This window comes from Myotis daubentonii, chromosome 21 (assembly GCF_963259705.1).
Source record: "Myotis daubentonii chromosome 21, mMyoDau2.1, whole genome shotgun sequence".
Lineage (NCBI taxonomy): Eukaryota > Metazoa > Chordata > Mammalia > Chiroptera > Vespertilionidae > Myotis > Myotis daubentonii.
This window is the reverse complement of record NC_081860.1, coordinates 10679041-10697609: the sequence shown is the minus strand read 5'-3', so window position 1 is coordinate 10697609 and position 18569 is coordinate 10679041. Positions and strand designations below refer to the sequence as shown.

The 18569-nt window shown below is 56.5% G+C and overlaps 1 protein-coding gene and 1 long non-coding RNA gene across 2 annotated transcripts; one reads left to right on the top strand and one right to left on the bottom strand.

Moving 5' to 3' along the window:
* Positions 1–361: 361 nt before the first annotated feature.
* ANPEP (alanyl aminopeptidase, membrane) lies at positions 362–17968 on the bottom strand. The gene is made up of 20 exons (XM_059678060.1): positions 17290–17968; positions 16624–16766; positions 16359–16510; positions 15871–15997; positions 15622–15776; positions 15267–15380; positions 15022–15165; positions 14794–14859; positions 14576–14641; positions 13151–13326; positions 12847–12926; positions 10856–10983; positions 10712–10767; positions 10125–10272; positions 7214–7305; positions 6682–6792; positions 6378–6545; positions 4976–5116; positions 4550–4631; positions 362–971 (listed from the first exon to the last, which is right to left on the bottom strand). Exons 1-20 carry the CDS (start codon positions 17910–17912, stop codon positions 819–821), a joined length of 2925 nt encoding a protein of 974 aa, XP_059534043.1. The 5' UTR covers positions 17913–17968; the 3' UTR covers positions 362–818.
* On the top strand, positions 5611–6543 carry LOC132222832 (uncharacterized). The gene is made up of 2 exons (XR_009450308.1): positions 5611–6309; positions 6346–6543. It is a non-coding gene; the product is annotated as an uncharacterized LOC132222832 (long non-coding RNA).
* Positions 17969–18569: the final 601 nt, after the last annotated feature.

The window sequence follows — 18569 nt, the reverse complement described above, 5'->3', positions numbered from 1 at the left end:
ATCACACCCACCCACCATGGACCCTGGGGAGGTGGCAGGCCTTGGCCTTCCCCTCGCTGTCCCAGGTGTGCGGCCGCGGTGCAGGAAGAGGTTCCACTGGCAGGCCCCGCTCTGGCTGGCACCCCGCCCGCCATGGAACGCTGTGCCTGGGCCTGCCCTCTGCTCCCCAGGCCCCCAGCACCCACAGTACTCAGGTGAAAGGAAAACGCAGCAGACAGCGCCCACAAGTATTCTGCAGGACATCCCAGCAGCCCCTCTACTCCCCCCCTCCCTCCCCCCCACCGCTCCCCTCCAGCCCAGGCTCCCCAGCTGCTGTGGGGACCCCTCCTGTTCTGAGTCTGGAAGTCATGAGTCTGGAAGCTCATCTAGAAATCCTTTATCTATATTTTCTCTTAGAAAAAAAATATACAGATCTGGTGTCCGGTGGAGTCTCCAGGGTCAGGGTCTTCATGGGAAGGTGAGAGAGGGCGCAGGCAGCTCCCCAAGGCCAACCCAAGTCCACGTAGGGCTTTGCTGCTCTGGCCCTGGAGCTGGGCCTCCCTGAGATCAGCCCCAGGGCCCTGGGCGACAGGAGCCATGCCGGGCCTGGGGTGCGGTTGGCACGAGGGGCGGGGGCTGGGAGGTGCTTGAACAGTCGGGCCACCAGGAGCTGGACTGGCTCCACGGACAGAGCGGAGAGAATGTGGGCTAGGATGTAGTCCCTGAGGGAGGACGTGGGGCCTCAGGGTCCGGGAATGGGGGTCCCGCGGTGGGTGGGCCACTGGGACAGATGCCTGTGGGCACCGCACAGGGGGCCAGGCGACTGCGCAGACCGGGGACTATTTGCTCTTGTCTTGGAACCACTTGTGCACCACCTCCTTGTTCTCCTTCACCCACTTGATGTTGGCTTTGGTCTTCTCCAGGGCCTGCTCCAGGGCCCGCGTCGCTGAGCCGAACCCTGTGTCCATGTTGTTCTTCTTGAACTGCTCCAACTGCCGGGGAAAGGGAGCGGGGCTCAGCCCAGGCTGGTCTCGCAGCTCTGGGCAGAGGGGCCGTCCTGGCCCTCCCCCTCCCCTGGGGCCAAGCCCTTATCTGGAGCAGAGCTCAGAGATGACAGCCCCTGGGGCTCAATCCGGCTCCTAGATTAGCCTTCGCAGTGCGATTCTTTACTGCACTGACTGTCGGTTTTTAATTGAATTGCAGTCTCAATCCAATCAAGGGAGGAGAGAGTGGCCAATGAAACACACACCATGACAACCGAGCTGCTAAATTAAAAAGGTGGCCACTTTCATAATACAAACGACCCAGTTGCTTCGACCAATAAATGGTTTTTTTTGTTGTTTTTTTTTAAATAGATGTTACAGATTAAAAAATGCATTAGTACTGGACGTTATAACTAGGGCAATTAGACAAAAAAGGAAGAAGTAGAACTGTCTCCACTTGGAGAGGACATGATCTGTACACAGAAAATCCTCAAACATCAACAAAGAAAGTTATTTGAACTAATGAGTCCAGCAAGGTTGCAGGATACAAGAGCAATATGTTAAAAATCAATTGCATTTCTACATAGAAGCCATGAAAAATCTGAAAACGAAATTAAGAGAGCAGCTTCATTTGCAATAGCATCAAAAAGAATAAAACACTTGGAAATAAATTTGACGAGAGAAGTACAAGACTGGCTGGTTTGCTGAAAACTATGAAACATTTTGGAAAGAGATTAAGAAGACCCAAATGAAAGGAAAAGAGACCCAAATAAATGTTAATGGATTGGAAGATGTAATGTTATTAATATAGCAATACTCTCCGAATGGATCTAGATTCGATGCAATCCCTATCAAAGTTCCAATGGCCCTTTCGTGCAGAAATTAGCATCCAGTTCTAAAACTCATACAGAAATTCAAGGGACCCAGAAGAGACAAATAATCTTGCAAAAGAACGAAGTTGTGTTACTCATATTCCTGATGTGAAAACTCACTACTACAAAGCTACAGTCATCAAGACAGAGTGGGCCCTGTCTGGTTTGGCTCAGTGGGTAGAGCGTTGGCCTGCGGACTGAAGGGTCCTGGGTTTGATTCTGGTAGGGGGCACATGCCCAGGTAGTGGGCTCGATCCCCAGTAGGGGGCGTGCAGGAGACAGCCGATCAGTGATTCTCTCTCATCAATGATGTTTCTCTCTCTCCCTCTCTGAAATCAATAAAAACATATATATATATAAAAGAGTGGTACTGGCATAAGGCTGCACAGATAGATGAATGAAATGGCACTGAGAGTCCAGATAGAAGCCCTCACATTTGCAGTCAGCTGATACTCAGCAAGGGTTCCAAGACCATTTGATGGGGAAAGAACAGTCTTTTCAACAAGCAGGGCGGGGACAACTGGATAGCCACATGCAAAGGAATGAAGCTGGACCCCTACCTTACACCATATATACACCATAAAAACTAAGGAAAAATTTATCCAAGTCCCAAATGCAAGACTTCAAATGGTAAGACTCTTAGTAAAAAGCACAGGTGTAAATCTTGGTGACTTTGGATCTGGCAACTGTTTCTTAGATATGACACCAAAAGCACAAGCAACAACAACAACAAAAAAGAAAGTTGGCCTTCATCAAAAGAAAAAAACCTTATGTATCAAAAGACACCACCGCCGGGCCGGCGTGGCTCGGTGGTTGAGAATCGACCTATGAACCAGGAGGCCACAGTTAGATTCCTGGTCAGGGGGACATGCCCGGGTTACAGGCTGGATCCCCAGTGTGGGGCGTGCAGGAGGCAGCCAATCGGTGATTCTCTCTCATCATGGATGTTTCACTCTCTCCCTCCCTCTCTGAAATCAATAAAAATATTTTTAAAAAAGAGAAAGAGCCGAAACCGGTTTGGCTCAGTGGATAGAGCGTCGGCTTGCGCACTGAAAGGTCCCAGGTTCGATTCCAGTTAAGGGCATGTACCTGGGTTGCGGGCACATCCCCAGTAGGAGATGTGCAGGAGGCAGCTGATCGATGTCTCTCTCATCGATGTTTCTAGCTCTCTATCTCTCTCCCTTCCTCTCTGTAAAAAATCAATAAAATATATTTTAAAAAAAAAAAAAGAGAGAGAGAAAGAAATTGGCCCCCTTGTACATTGCTGGCAGGGATGTAAATTGGTACAGCTTCTATGGAAAACATTTTGGCAGTTTACCAAAAAGTTAAACATAGAGTTACCAAATGACCCAGCAATTCCACTCCTCGGTGCAGACCCAAGAGAAATGAAGACACATGTGTTCACTCAAAAATTTGTACATGAATGTTCATAACAGTGTTATTCATAATAACCAAAAGGTAGAAACAACCCAAATGTTTATCCGCCGCTCAATGGATTAGCAAAAGTGGCACATCCATACAGTGGAATCGGACTCAGCCATAGCAGGGAGTGACGCGTGCTACGCCATGGATGGACCGTGAGAACATTATGCTAAGTGAGAAAAGCCAGGCACAAAAGGTCACATGCTGTATGTGTCCATTGTATGAAATGTCCAAAGAGGCAAGTCCATAGAGACAGGAAGTAGGTTAGTGATTGCCTGGGGTTGGAGACGGGAATGAGGAGTGACGGCTAATGGGTGTGGGGTTCCTTTTAGGCGTAATAAAAATGCTCTAGAACAGCGGTTCTCAACCTTCCTAATGCCGAGACCCTTTAATATAGTTCCTCATGCTGTGGTGACCCCCAACCATAAAATGATTTTCGTTGCTACTTCATAACTTAATTTTGCTACTGTTATGAATCATCATGTAAATATCTGATAGGCAGGATGTATTTTCATGGTTACAAATTGAACATAATTAAAGCATAGTGATGAATCACAAAAACAATATGTAATTATATATGTGTTTTCCGATGATCTTAGGCGACCCCTGTGAAAGGGTCGTTCGACCCCCAGAGGGGTCGCGACCCACAGGTTGAGAACCGCTGCTCTAGAATTAGATGGTGGCGATGGTTGCACAACTTTGTAAATATACTAAAAACCACTGAAAATGGTGAATTTTATGATACAGGAATTATATCTCAAAAAAATTTTTTTATATCTCAATTTAAAAACAAGACAAATCAACCTAAGGCAATGAGTTCACTTTGGCTTCTGAATTCAAACGTATCAATGACAAAAAGAAATTTAAAAAAAAACTTAGAAAATTTGAAAACGGCCTGGGTATAAGATGGTCATTCATTTTCTTGGGTTTGCTAATAACAGTGGCATAATGTTTTTAAAATTCCTTTGTTTGAGATATGACTAAAGTATTTAGAGGTGAAATTACATAATATCAGTGATTTGCCTGAAAATGTATCCACCTCACAAAGTGTTGGGAAAATGTTGATAAGTGTTCTGAGTGATGGGTTTATGACGGTTCATGATTTTATCCTCTTTCCTTTTACAAAAATTCCAAGAGAACTTTTTGGGTTGAACTGTCACCATTGAAAAAGTCTGGACACCCAGCTTCCCTTCTCAGTGAGGAGGCCACGCGCCCTGTGACCACACTCGGAGGGAGCTGAGTGGTGGCCGCCCCCTCAGACCCGGATGGTCCCCGGGGCCCAGTGCTGCTTACCTGCTGCAGCTCGTGCTCAGTGGAGAACCGTCGCGTCACGGCCTGGATGAGGTTGGAGAAGGAGAAGGAGCCGCCACCGTAACTGCAGGTCAGGGAGAGAGATGAACCGTGAGGCGGGCGGGAGCTAGCACTCAGTGATTGACAGGCGACACTGGATCCTCACATCCGCCCTGTGATCGGTCCATCTTGTAGATGAGACGAACCGGCCCACTCAAGGGGGCCTGACACAGCTTTCACCACGGTGCCCTGGCTCCCGTCTCTCCAGGCATCACTCCCACCAGCCCGACTTTTTCTTCCCTCCAAGTGGGAAAAGGGACCGCCGGTCCCCCATCTGCTCTGCAGGGCTCACCCCCTCTCCCAGCCCCGCGTGTCCTGTGCACAAAGACCACCCTCAGGGCCCCCCTGAGACGTTCTCAGCCGACTCACTCGTTGAAGAGCTTTTTCCAGTTGATCTGGACAAAGTCCCAGGCCAGGGTTTTCCCGATGATGTTGCCGGCGATGCTGCTGAGGGTGGAGGTGGCGTCCTGCTTCCGGATGAGGTTGGGGTCCAGGGTGTACTCCAGGTACCTGTGCGGGCAGGATCCGCGTTAGTGACCACGTCCCAGGGCTGCAGTCAGATGACTCGCCCGAGAGCCAGGCTGGCACAGGAGCCTGCCCTCCCCCCACAGCTGTCCTCCATCCCTTGCCATCCCCTCGGCATGCCGAGGGCTAAGACCCCTGTTCCTGCCTCCCTCTTATAGCGGGGACACCGAGGCCCCTGTGCAGGGTTGCTGGCTAGGCCAGGTGTCATGCCGGACGTGGACCTGGCATTTGACAGGTATCTGACAGGGAATGAAGGAACAGGAGCTGCGAGCCCTGTCCCATGTAGGGTGGCCACTCCTGCCTTTGACTGAGGGTGGTCCTACTTTACTGGGGTCTAGGAGATGGCGTCTGAGGCACACAGTGGGAGCCAGGGGCCCTCATCAAGGGCTTGGGGGTTGGTCTGGACATCCAGAAGGACTGAGGTCCAGCTGTGCCACAGCCCTTCACAGAGAGGGAAACTGAGTCACTGTCAAGTAAAGGCTAAGAGGCTGCAGCAGTTAAAAGCAGAGGACATGAGCCCTAGCTGGTGTGGCTCAATGGACAGAGCATCGGCCTGTGGACTGAAGGGTCCTGGGTTCGATTCCCGTCAAGGGCACATGCCCGGGTTACAGGCTGGATCCCCAGTGTGGGTATGCAGGAGGCAGCCAATAGGTGATTCTCTCTCATCATTGATATTTCTATCTCTCCCTCTCCTTTCCTCTTAGAAATCAATAAAAATATATTTAAAAATAAAAATAAAAAATAAAAGCACAGGACATGAGTCCGAGCCGGTTTGGCTCAGTGGACAGAGCGTCGGCCTGCGGACTGAAGGGTCCCAGGTTCGATTCCGGTCAAGGGCACATGCCTGGGTTGGGGGCTCATTCCCCAGTAGGGGGTGTGCAGGAGGCAGCCAATCAGTGATTCTCTCTCATCATGGATGTTTCTTTCTCCCTCTTCCTTCCTCTCTGAAATAAAAATAAATAAATAAAAATACAAGAAGAATGAAATACTTAAAGAAGAAAAAAAGCATAGGACATGAGCCCAGACTTGGGCTCGAATCTTGACTCTAACACTCCTCGAAGCTTCTTGGTCTTGGGCAAGCTGCTTGGCTTTTCCGAGCCTCAGTGTCCCCATCCGTGAAATGGGAACACCCTGCCCCACTGTGCCCTTTGGTGAGTGTGGAGGCCCCTGTGAGGCTGGTTCTTTCCTTTCTACCCGGGATCCCGGTGGGGAAGGGAACTCGCCCGCCGTGCCCGCAGGCCCTCACCGGTTCAGGATCCAGACCTCCTTGCTGCAGGCCAGGGCTGCGCGGAGCTTATCCGCTTCGTTTACCAGGGTGGCTTTCCGGAACTGCTCCCAGGCGAAGTCCCACTCGGCCTCGCCGCCCTGGGCGATGGCGTTGCAGTAGATGGTGGACCGCAGGTTGGGGTGGATCCTGGCGTGGGGGATGGGATAGGGGGGCGGGGGTCAGCCGTGAGCAGCAGCAGGGAGGGTGGGACCAAGGTCTGGTGAAGACAGGGCTGTGGGCTTGAGGGACGAATGAAGATGGGGGAGGACCAGGGGACACTCACGGATTGTTATTGGGGTCAGCCATCCACTTGGAGAAAAGGTCCGACGCCAGTGTCTTGCATTCCGGGACTCCACTGGAGCAGGCGGTGCTGATGGCATTAACCTCGTTGTACCTGCCCCGGGGGACACTTGGTCAGATGCCCGGCCAGGACTCCCCAGCTGACACGCGGCTCCAGGAGGGGCGGCCAGGCCGGGCGCAAAGGCTGCAGCCCGCCATGTCCTCTGGGTCCCCCCTTTGCTCTATGCCTGGGGCAGCCTGGGGACCCACAGCTTCCCCATCTAGGATCTCGATGACCAATTAGTGAGGGGACCTCGGAGTTTCAGTTGGGTCCCTTGTGCGAAGAGGCCACATGGGCCCCAGGCCCCACAGGGATGGTAGGGCCTCTGCGCTGGGGGCTCCTCCCCGCCTGGTGCTCCCAGTCCAGCCAGGAGTGGGGAGGTCCGGGGGGACACGGCCTGGGTATTGCTCTGGACTCCCCAGTCAGGGTGGCTGGGGCCCCCATGACCCCCAGACCCAGAGGAGGTCACACTCACTGGTCCATCAGGTTTTCGGGGCGCTTCGTCCAGTTACTGGTGACAGTTTCAAAATGACGGAAGAGGGGCGTGACCTGCTTCTTCAGGTATTTCTGAGGAAAAGAGAACAGGAACAGCCTCAGAGGCTAGACTCCAGCCTGGCCTGCCGAGAGCCCCGAGGGGCCTTGCCTGGGGGGGCAGGTGTCATGAGGGCTTAGCAGTGGTTCTCAACCTTCCTAATGCCGCGACCCTTTAATACAGTTCCTCATGTTGTGGTGACCCCCAATTTCATTGTGACAAATTGAACATAATGAAAGCATAGTGATTCATCACAAAAACAGTATGTAATTATAGATGTGTTTTCCGATGGTCTTAGGCGACCCCGGTGAAAGGGTCATTCGACCCCCAAAGGGGTCGCGACCCACAGGTTGAGAACCGCTGGGCTAGAGGCAAAGCGCCCAGAAGCTCGGGGCCACCCCCAGGGCAGGACGGCACTCAGAGCCCCCATCCCCCAACCCGTATCCGATGATGGAGCTGAGGTTCTTCCCCGCGAAGCCTCAGCCGCCCTAACGCTCTAAGCACCACCATTTCTTTTTCTTTTCTTTTCTTATTGTTTCAAGTATCACATATGTCTCCTTTCCCCCCCATTGACTGCCCCCTCCCCGGCCACTCCCGCCCCCCAGGACAAGCCCCCACCGCCCCAGTGTCCATGTCCATTGGTTATGCTACGTTTCTTCATGTAGGCTTGGGTCCCCTCGCGCCCCCCTGCCCCGCTCCACCCCCCCCCCCCACCTGATTGTAAATGTTCTGTGTTTATTGAGGGGAATTTAGGAAGCGGCGGCTCAGCCTGCAACTCGAAAGAGGAGACCAAAAGCCACAGAAGACGCAGAGGAAACGGGTCAACGGAAGAAAAGGAAGTTTCGGGCAAGCCTGTGATGACTGCCCTTGGCCCGGATGGAGGCACCGACGCTGGGCCCGGAACAGCCCGGGGAAGTTTCCAAAGACGAGCGAAGAAATGAACTGAACACAGCCTGTGGAGGAGAGTGGGCGGGCAGGTCCCGGCGGGCAGAACAAAAAGTCAACACGCTGCCAAACACCAGAGGGAAGAAGATGCGAGGACCAGGCCGCCCAGAAAGAGAAGGAGGGAGGAAGTTCGAAGGAGCAACACAAAACTGTGCAGAGCTGAAGGATGAGAAGGGCCCGCCAGGATTGAAGGAAGAGCCACAGCTTCCCGAAGGGGAAACTGGCCACGTTCAAAGAACCGGAGAGACAGGCTCGCCCTGGCCGGTGTGGTCCAGTGGATAGAGCGTTGGCCTGCAGACTGAAGGGTCCCGGGTTCGATTCCGGTCAAGGGCATGTACCTGGGTTGCGGGCACATCCCCAGTAGGGGGTGTGCAGGAGGCAGCTGATCGATGTTTCTCTCTCATCGATGTTTCTAACTCTCTATCCCTCGCCCTTCCTCTCTGTAAAAAATCAATAAAATATATTTTAAAACACACAAACAAACAAACAAACAAAAAACCTCCTGGAAGATGAGACAGAAAACTCGAGGAAGAACCCAAGGACTCGGAGTCCAGGAGAGCGTCCTGGCCTAGGAGCTGGGGGTGCCTCTGGGGCCGGGGAGGGGGGGCGAGAAGAAAAGCAACGCCGCGGTATTACCTGATACATTTGCATAAGGAAATAGAAGCATAGCATTCTGTGCGGCTCAGCCGAGAATGCTGCTTAAATAATGGCAACAAAGTAAATGCCACACGCTGAGGTGACCCAATATTGTGACTGAGCCGCACCAGGAAGATGAGGTGACTCCAAGGTAGGTGGGTTCATGAGCTGAAATGAGTTACAACCTCATTCACCATAATACCTCATCGTCATAGGAAGTTCATGTGAAAAATGTTTAATAAAAAATGATCTCTTCAAGTATGAGCCAATGGCTACACAGTATTCCACCAAATGGATATGCTTCTTAACCAACCCCAACTTTGGAGCATGTAAGTGTTTTGGGGCCGGGCCGGCATGGCTCAATGGTTGAGTATCAACCCATGAACCAGGAGGTCAGGGTTCGATTCCCGGTCAGGGCACATGCCCAGGTTGTGGGCTCGATCCTCAGTGTGGGGCAAGCAGGAGGCAGTTGACCCATGATTCTCTCTCATCACTGATGCTTCTTATCTCTCCCTCTCCCTTCCTCTCTGAAAGCAATAAAAATATATATTTTTTAAAAAGTGTTATGGGGGTTTTGGTCTTTTATAAACCACATGGCAATGAACATCCTTACAGATCCAGCTTCCTCTTCTGGTCGCCGTAGTGCAGGGGTTCTCAACCTGTGGGTCGCGACCCCTTTGGCGGTTGAACGACCCTTTCACAGGGGTCGCCTAAGACCATCCTGCATATCAGATATTTACATGACGATTCACCACAGTAGCAACATTACAGTGATGAAGTAGCCACGAAAATAATTTTATGGCTGGGGGTCACCACAACATGAGGAACCGTATTTAAAGGGCCAGAAGGTTGAGAACCACTGCCGTCGTGGGAGTCTCCTGCTTTAAGGCTGTTAACACCTGCATCTCCCTTCCCTTCTGCCCCGTGGGCTGGCTAGCCAGGTAGACGTTTCACAGACGGGTTCTCTGGGCTCAGGCGGGGTCCCCAAGGCCACGTAGCAGGTAGAAGACAGGCGTCCGGCGCCTCAGCACAGTAGCCTCTTCTGAAAGTGCTAACACCCAAACCCGCCAACTTCGCTGGAATCTGGGTCCTTGCCTGGCCCCTCCCTACCTGCCCACCTCCTCAGTGCCTGCGGCCCTCACTCCCGATCCCTCCTGCGCTCACCGAGGCCCTGGGCCGGGTCAGCCTGGAGGCTTTCACTACCCCGGGGATACTTGCATGGACTTCCTATGGCGCAATGTCAGGCCCCGCCAGCCTGGCCCGCCCTCCGTACCTGCATGGAGCCGTAGACCTCGGAGCCCTCGAACATGAGCTTGAAGTAGCTCAGGCTGCTCACGGCGGCCTGCCAGGGCAGGTATTCTTTCTCGTGGATCAGGAAGAGGGTGTTGTCCAGCGCCAGGGTGACATTGACCTGGCGGGCACTGGGGATCAAACAGAGGGGCTCAAGTTAGCACCCCCCGTTACTCCTCTCTGGGAACCCCAGCCGTCTCCTGGAGCCTGAGGTCCCAGAGCCCCAAGTGAGCCAGCTCGAGTGTTCGCTGGGGTGGGGAATGTGGGTGCTGGGCGATTCCATAAACAAGGCCAGCCAGGCCCTGCCCTCACCCACGGCCAGTCACAATCCCTTGCTTATTGTCCCCATTTCAAACATGAGGCCCTGGCCGGTGTGGCTCAGTGGATAGAGCGCTGGCCCTGGGACTGAAGGGTCCTGGGTTCGATTCTGCTCAAGGCACGTAGCTCAGTTGCAGATTTGATCCCTGGCCCTATCAGACTCAGGGTTTCTCATATGGACACGCACTTGCTCACGGCACAAGGCCTTCCCGGCAGAGCCCGTCTGGGCCCGAGGAGGAAGGTGACACTCACCTGGCCAGGTCAAAGGCGTCATGGATGACTTGCGCCCGATTGAGGACCGGGATGACCTAGAAGGAGCAACACGGGTGTGAGCTCAGGCCGTGACCTTGGGATAGGCCTGGGGCAGGGGCCGGGGTCGCGGTGGCAGATACCCACCGACAGGTTGCTTTGCAGCTGATTCTGAATCCTCTTCCAGTTGTCTAGGTCGTAGTTCACCTGGTAATAGCCCGTCACATCGACATTCAGCAGGACCCACTCATTTGTGGTTTTGAACATTGTCTCAGCTGTGGGGAGAGAGACCAGAGCTGGGGTGGGGTAGCTCAGAAGACTCGAGGCTGACCCTTGACCCTCCTCCCTCCAGCAAGAGCAGCCTCGTGCAGCCAGGCAACAGCCGGCCACCAGCCTCTGGGGCAAAGCCGAGGAGAGGGGCGGGGAAGGGGCGGCGGCAGGCTGCCCGGCCGACCTCTACCTCTGGCTGGCTGGTGACCTTGGCCAGACCACATGCCATGCCTGAACCTCAGTGCCTGCCCTGCCTCCCGGAGCTCCATGTGCCCGGGCCAGTGCCAGCTACCTGGATACCTCTGCCCTCACACCTCCAGTCCACTCAGACTCCCATCCAAGCAGCCCCCTGGCCCTGCCTGTCTCTTTTGTGGGGCTGAGCACCCCCTCCTCCCACTCTCCCTTCTAGCCTTTCTCCTGGCAGCCAGAGGGGACCCATCCACACCTGCAGGTCAGACCCAAACATCTGCCAACTTCCCAGCTGCCCCAGCTCCGCCTGGCCCAAGTGTCTCCTGCATCCTGCAGGGACGGCTGCTCAGTCCCCATGTTCTCTCCTGCCTTCATGCCTTGCACTTGCTCTTTCCTCTGCCTGAAATGCTTTTCTTTTCTTTTCTTTCTATTTTAAAATATATTTTTATTGCTTTCAGAGAGGAAAGGAGAGGGAGAGAGAGATGGAAACATCAATGATGAGAGAGAATCATCAATCGGCTGCCTCCTGCAGGTCCCCTACTAGGGATCGAGCTCGCAACCCGGGCCTATGCCCTTAACTAGAATCGAACCCGGGACCCTTCCGTCTGCAGGCTGACGCTCAATCCACTGAGCCAAGCCAGCTGGGGCCTGAAATGCTTTCCTATGCCACCATTTCCTATGCTACTTTTCCTCTAAGACTCAGGTCACCTCCTCCGGGAAGTCTTCCCTGACCTCTCCATGAGGTTGAATCTCCCTTAATCCCAGCTCCTGGCCCCTGTGCCCAAGTAGCCCAGAGGCCAGACACGCCTCTGTGGAAGCACTCAGCACAGCTCAGGAAAGTTTTAATTGCTTATCTTCCTTCCATTCATCGCAGCCTTGGCCTCGGGCAGAAGATGACTTGGCTTCCTCAGGGCCTGGCGCTGTCTAAAACATTTTGTGGGGATTGTCTCCTTTAATGCTCACACAATCCCGTGGGGGTAGAAACTGAACAGCCCCATTTTATAGGTGAACAAATGGAGACCAGACAGGGATGGTAACTTGCTCAGGGTCACAGAGCTGGGCAGCAACAACAGAGTAGAGATTAGAACCAAAGAAGGTAGGCCCAGGCAGCGTGGCTCAGTGGTTGAGCATCGACCTATGAACCAGGAGGTCATGGCTCGATTCCTGGTCAGGACACATGCCCGGGTTGCAGCTCTAGCCCCAGTAGATGATTCTCTCTCATCATTGATGCTTCTATCTTTCTCTCCCCCTCCCTCCCACTTTGAAATCAATAAAAATATATTAAATAATTTTTTAAAAAGAACCAAAGAAGGAAGCTCCATTTGGGGAGTGAAATGATGAAGGAGCTGAAACCGGTTTGGCTCAGTGGATAGAGCATTGGCCTGCGGACTGAAGGGTCCCAGGTTCGATTCCGGTCAAGGTCATGTACCTGGGTTGCGGGCACATCCCCAGTAGGGGGTGTGCAGGAGGCAGCTGATCGATATTTCTCTCTCATCGATGTTTCTAACTCTCTATATCTCTCCCTTCCTCTCTGTAAAAAATCAATAAAATGTATTAAAAAAGAAAAGAAAAGAAATGATGAAGGAAGCCCTGGCCGAGGTTGCCGGAACCCCAGCATATGGGCCAGGAGCTGGGAGTGGGGGGCGGGGCTTCCATCTACAGGGGCAGGTCTGCATTACTTTTTGTGGCTCCCTCCAGCCAGGTGTCTGCCTGCTTAGCGCCATTTTTCAGAGACGAGATGTGAACAATCCACTGGTAGCTGCAAAAGAGACCCGAGGTGGGGCGGTGAGAGCCGGCAGGCCGTGGCCACCGCCAGCGCAGAGCAGCCCTGCCCCGGCTCCCACTCTCTGCCACCAAGCGCCCCCTCCTCCTGGCCCAGGAAGGAGAGCCTGTGGACCGCCCCTGGGGCTGGGACCACCGCAGGCGAGGCCCCTGGGGACCCGCACGAGGACACCCACCGGCCCTGGGACCCTGTCTGCTCACCTGAAGTTTGAGGGGCGGGTGACCACGGAGTCAGGGTCAAGGAGGAAGTGCTTCTGAGAGATGCTCCCTGTCTTGGTGTCCAGGGTGATGACAGGGAAACCCATCTGCAGGATCCAGGGGTCCATGATGGTTTTCACAGTCTGAGGCAGCTTGATGGCCGACTGCTGGTTCACAGCCTGAAGAGGACACACAGGTGAGGGAGCAGTCAGAGCGAGGGCGAGAGCCGTGGACACCCCGTGGGGGCCTGGGGACCGGCTGAAGGTGGTGGCTACTGTACTCAGTGGTCTTTTTTCTCTCTTTCCATCCATACGTATTGTTTTCATAATAACAGCAAAATGCCAACAATGTCTGTTAATAACTGAGAAAATAAAAACAGCAACAGGGCAAAGAAAGGCGGGCAGGAGAGTGTGTTGGAGGGTACAGGCTGAGAAGGGGGGAGGCTCCGGGGGCTGCAGAAAGAGGGGCCTCAGGGAAAGAGGGAACCGGAGGGAGGGATGGAGCTGGTGGGGCACCTGGCATGGAGGAGGGCTCATCTTCGTAGGAGGCGTGGGAAACTGAGGCAGGGCAAGGAAGCCGGTGGAAGTGGAGGGGAGGGACCGAGTCGGTCTGGGAGGAGGGGAGGGGGACCAGGCTCCTGGCAGATGGACCCTGAGCTGGAGGTTGGCCAAGAGGAGCCTGGAGCCCCGCTGGGACTGTGACAAAGCCCTGGTCCCCCTCCCTGGTCAGACTAGCCTTAGAGCCAGGGCACCTGGGGGCTGGAGGGGTCATTTGGGGTGAGGAGGGCCCCAGGGAAGGGGTGGGGCTGCTGGGAGGGAGAGGAAGAGGTGGGGATGGAGGAGACCGGGCAGACTCCAGCCTAGGAGGAGGGAGGGGCGGCGGGAGGTGGTCAGAGGGTCTGCCCCACGGACAGGGCTGCTCTGGGTCTGAGTTGACAGGAATGCAAGGTGGGGCCGGATGGGAAGGTCTCAGCTTGTGCTGAGGGTGCTGGGGTGCAAAGTCGTGCTGGGGAGGGGCCGGGAGGGCACAGGGCAGCCAGGACTGCTGAGCAGGTTGAATGGCTCCAAAGTTCCCGGCAGAGGAGGGCTCGGGCCTGAGAGCCGGGAGGCCCGTGTCCTGAGCACACAGAGGCGTGGATTCCTGGGCTCCCATCACGGAGCTCGCGACGGGGTGCGGCAGGCCGCCTGCGGGGCCTTGGCCCACGGTTCTCACACCCCCTCCTTCAAGGACACCCCCTCCTTCAAGGGGCTATCATAGCGCCCATTTTCCCAATCACCAACCAAGGCTCCAAATGACCTGCCCGGGCTGGTGGGCTGTGAGCAGGACACATTCTTTTATACTGGCGCTCCCCTCCCCCACTCCCCCAGGGACATCCAGCATCTCAGCACCCCAATAGAATGGCAGGGGGGGGGGCAGGCTGTTACCCACCTTCTGCAGGTGCTCCCACAGGTCCAGGTAAGTGGTGCTCTTGTAGGAAAAGGTCTGGAGATAGGACTGTGGAAAGAGGCCGCGGTGAGGGCTAAGCTGGTGTCCCAGGCTCCACCACTCAGCCGGGTGGTAGGCTGGGCTTGGGGACCAGGGCAGGGCTGGAGGGAATCCCCCCCCTGCCCGCGCCCCCCCACCCAGGGCTGGCCCAGCGCACTCACCGCCAGGCCCTTCTTGAACAGGTCCTCAGTCAGGAAGCTGGAGAGCATCCTGATCACAGAGGCTCCCTGGAGAGAGGGAGGGGTGCTCAGAAAGCTGTGCCCAGCCAGCAGGACCCTGTAACCCCACCCGGCTGGGACAGGTGCTCCCGGATCCCCCACCACCCCCCACCCCCACCTTCCTTCCCCCCTCCCCCCCCTGTCTGGAACTAGCACGTATGCCGGCAGCACCTTGCTGTAGGAGATGGAGTCAAACATCTCACTGATCTGGGCCGGCGTGTTGACCTCCTCGGCTGGGGTGCACAGCGGGTGGGAGGAGGCCAGGGCGTCCACCGCCATGACACGGTACAGTTCGTTCTGCACGATGATGTCTTTCTGCAAAGCCCCAGCCGCCATCAAGGAGACCGTCCTGGGAGGGGTGACCCGGTCCTCCCCCAGCCCCAGCCCCACCCCAGGCCCCTGCACAGCGGGCTCACCAGGTTCCAGTGGGGCTCGGCGTGGTCGGCACCCAGGTACTCCACGTAGGAGGCGAAGCCCTCGTTCAGCCATAGGTCGTTCCACCAGGCCACCGTCACCAGGTTCCCAAACCACTGTGGGGGCGGGGGGGTCAGCCCTGGAGCTGCTCTGGCCTCGTGGCCACCAACACACCCAGAGCAACCCTTCAGGAGTGCCCCCAGGTGCCAGGCCGGGGCTGGCGACTTCTGACATCATCGTGACTCCCGCCTGCTACCCTCCTCCCTTCCCAGCTACCGAGGGAGGACCTGTGCGCCCTCCCGCCCTCCCCACCCCCCACCCCCGCCTTCCCTGCACTCCCCATGCTGCGCGGGCTACCTGGTGGGCCAGCTCGTGCGCAATCACGGTGACCACACGCTCCTTGTTGCTGCTGGAGGAGGAGTCGGGGTCGAAGAGCAGAGAGTTCTCCCGGTAGGTCACCAGCCCCCAGTTCTCCATGGCGCCGGCGTTGAAGTCGGGCAAGCCGATCTGGTCTGGGGAGGCCAGGAGGTTGGCAGGACGGCCTCTGGACGCGGAGGCTCGCTCCCCCCACCCCCCACCCCCCACCCCGCGAGATCCCTCACTCACCGGATTTATCAAGAGGGTAGGGTGTGTTGTAATGTTGGGCAAAGAAGTTGAGGATGCGGCCTGTCACGTTCAGGGCATACTGGCCGTGGCCCGCCGCGGTTGCGCTGGGGCGAGCCCAGATCCGGATCTGCAGAGAGGATGGAGGTAGGTCAGGGGCCCTCCTGGTCCTGGCGCAGGTGGGCCGAGGCCAGGGCTTGGATGAGGTTAAACCAGGCAGCCTGGGCAGCAGAAGAGAGGGCTGGGGGTCCCTGAGGGGCTTTGAGTCGTAGGGAGGCTTCTTGGGGGAGAGCAACAGCCATAACCACCCCGTCGGTCTGGCCCCCGGGGGTCGGGAACTCCCTCCAGGAGAAGGGACCCACTTTTCAGATGCAGAGACCGAGGGTCAGGGAACTCCCCAGAGCTGGGATTCAAACCCCGGCCTAACAACTCAGGGGCTGGGGTAAACAGGAAGATCCCTCAGGCAAGGCCAGGCGGGCCCAGCTTCGTACCAGGACGTTTTGATTGGTCGACATGGCCTCCGTCATGTTCACATACGTGAACTCGCTGACGATGTAGGCCAGCAGGTACGTAGACATGACCGGGGTGGTGTGGAACTTGGTGACGTGCCACGTGGGGTCGCTCTGAAGTGGGGTGCTGGGACCTGTGCGGGGAACGTTCAGGCAGGTGGGCGGGCACCCTGTCTCCGGCCCTGCGCCCCCCGCCCTGGGGCGCCGGCTCCCCGAGGCTGTGTGGCCCCAGGAGAGACCTGCTCACCTGTGGGCAGCATGTTGGACAGGGCCGTGAGGTTGTGGGGGTGGATGAGGGTGATGTTGAACCTGGCCTTCATGGCGGGCTCATCAAAGCAGGGGAAGGACTTCCGGGCATCAGCAGACTGCATCTGGGTCGTGGCCAGCACCCTGCCCAAACCAGGTGTTAGAGGGTTGCCCGGGGAATGCCTGCACCCGTAGGGGGGGGGAGGGGGGCTTTAAGGTGTTTCTGGGCCTGCCGGGGAAGGGGTGCCCGGACAGCCGGTCTGGCCTAATCCCTGCCCTCCCCGCCTGTCCAGGCAGCCCCTGATAGGCCAGCTGACTCTGGGAGATCAGCGCTCCTTCCGGACTCAGGGTCAAAGTCCCGGCAGCTCCATCCCGTGTCAGCTGGAGCCCATCTTTCTTTCCGCTGATCGGTTTTCCTGTCTAAACCGGGGACCCGTTCACCACTCATCCCTGACTCCCTGCGGTGGGGCAGGCAGGGAGGCCTCCGGGAAAGGGTTTGTTGTCTTGGTAGCTGCTCCCCCGGAGCTACAGGGGAAGGAAGGGCCCGGCGAGGGCTCCCCCAGGTTCAAAGGCCTCGAACCCACGCCCTCCCTGGGCCCCCAGGCTCCAGCTCTGCCTCCGCGCCTGGATCTGCCCGCGGCACCGGGCAGGCCGAGGTCCGGCTTACTTTTTTTCGTTGCCGTCCATGTACTCGCTGCGGTAGAAGCCCGCCAGGTCATCAGCCAGCTCGCCCTGGAACTTGCTGCTCATCTCGTACATGACGCCCGCCTCCAGCTGGCTCTTCAGGTGCACCACCAGGTACTCGGTGACCTCGACCAGCTCGGTCCTGTCGATTTCGGGGGCCTTGGCGCCCCCCAGGGCCTGCAGGGCCACCCTGTGCCCCTGGATGTCGGTGTAGTTGAGCTTCTTGCTGTGGATGATGATGACGTTGGTGGGCTCCTGGCACGTGAAGTGGACGGTGCTTGAGCCCTCGAAGATGTACAGGCCGTGCTGATTGGGGGTGAGGTAGGGCCTCAGCGTCACCTGGTAGGAGTCGGGTACCAGCGACCTGGGGAGGCGATACCGGTTCCACGGCTTGCTCTGGTCCAAGGTGGTGGTGGGCGTGGTCACGGTGGGCTTGTTCTGGTCCGTGGTGGGCAAGGTGGTGGTGACCTGGGCCGATAGCTCGGCATTCTTGTCCTTCTCCTGGGCGTACACCACGGACAGGGCGATGATGGTGCAGGCGGCCGCCACACCCAGGACGATGCCCAGAATGCCCAGGGCCTTGGAAATGTAGAAGCCCTTGGCCATGGTGAGGGTGGGAGTTCGGGAGGCTCAGGCAGAACAGGGCACCCTGGGGCCAGGCTTATATCCCAGAGGGGAGGAGCCCACAGCCCTCAAACTGGGCAAAAATTAACCAGGGCTCAGACAGGCAAAGGTCACTGGACTGGGCAGGGGCAAGCTCTGCCAGGCTCCGGAGAGGAGACCCAGGAACCGTGCACCTGCTGGAAGCAAACAGGATCCAGTTACAGGCTGCTGGCTGCCTGGAGCCTCGCACACACCCCCTTCTCCCCCGCTCCCCCCTCCTGAAGGGTAGTGGGAGCAGCGCCATCTGTGTGCAAGCTGAGATGGTGGGGGACAGGAGAAGGGGGATCGAGGTGAGAGTGAGGGAGGGACTTCCCGGGAACAAGAGGTGGGAGATGCAGAAAAGGGGAGAGTGAGTTTCCGAGTCGGGAATACACCGGGTCTCCCCTGCGGCCGGAGCTGGAAGGCTGCCCGGCCCCCTGCATTCCTCCAGAGCGGGCAGGCTCCCAGGTGCGCTCCCCCCCCCCCGCACCCCCCCCCGCCCCGCTTTTTCCTTTTTCCTCAATTCTCTGCTCACGGAGTAGAATGAAATAAGTTGTTTTGCCCTTTTTTTTTTCCTTTGGTTAATCCTCACCCGAGGATCTTTTTCCACTGATTTTTAGG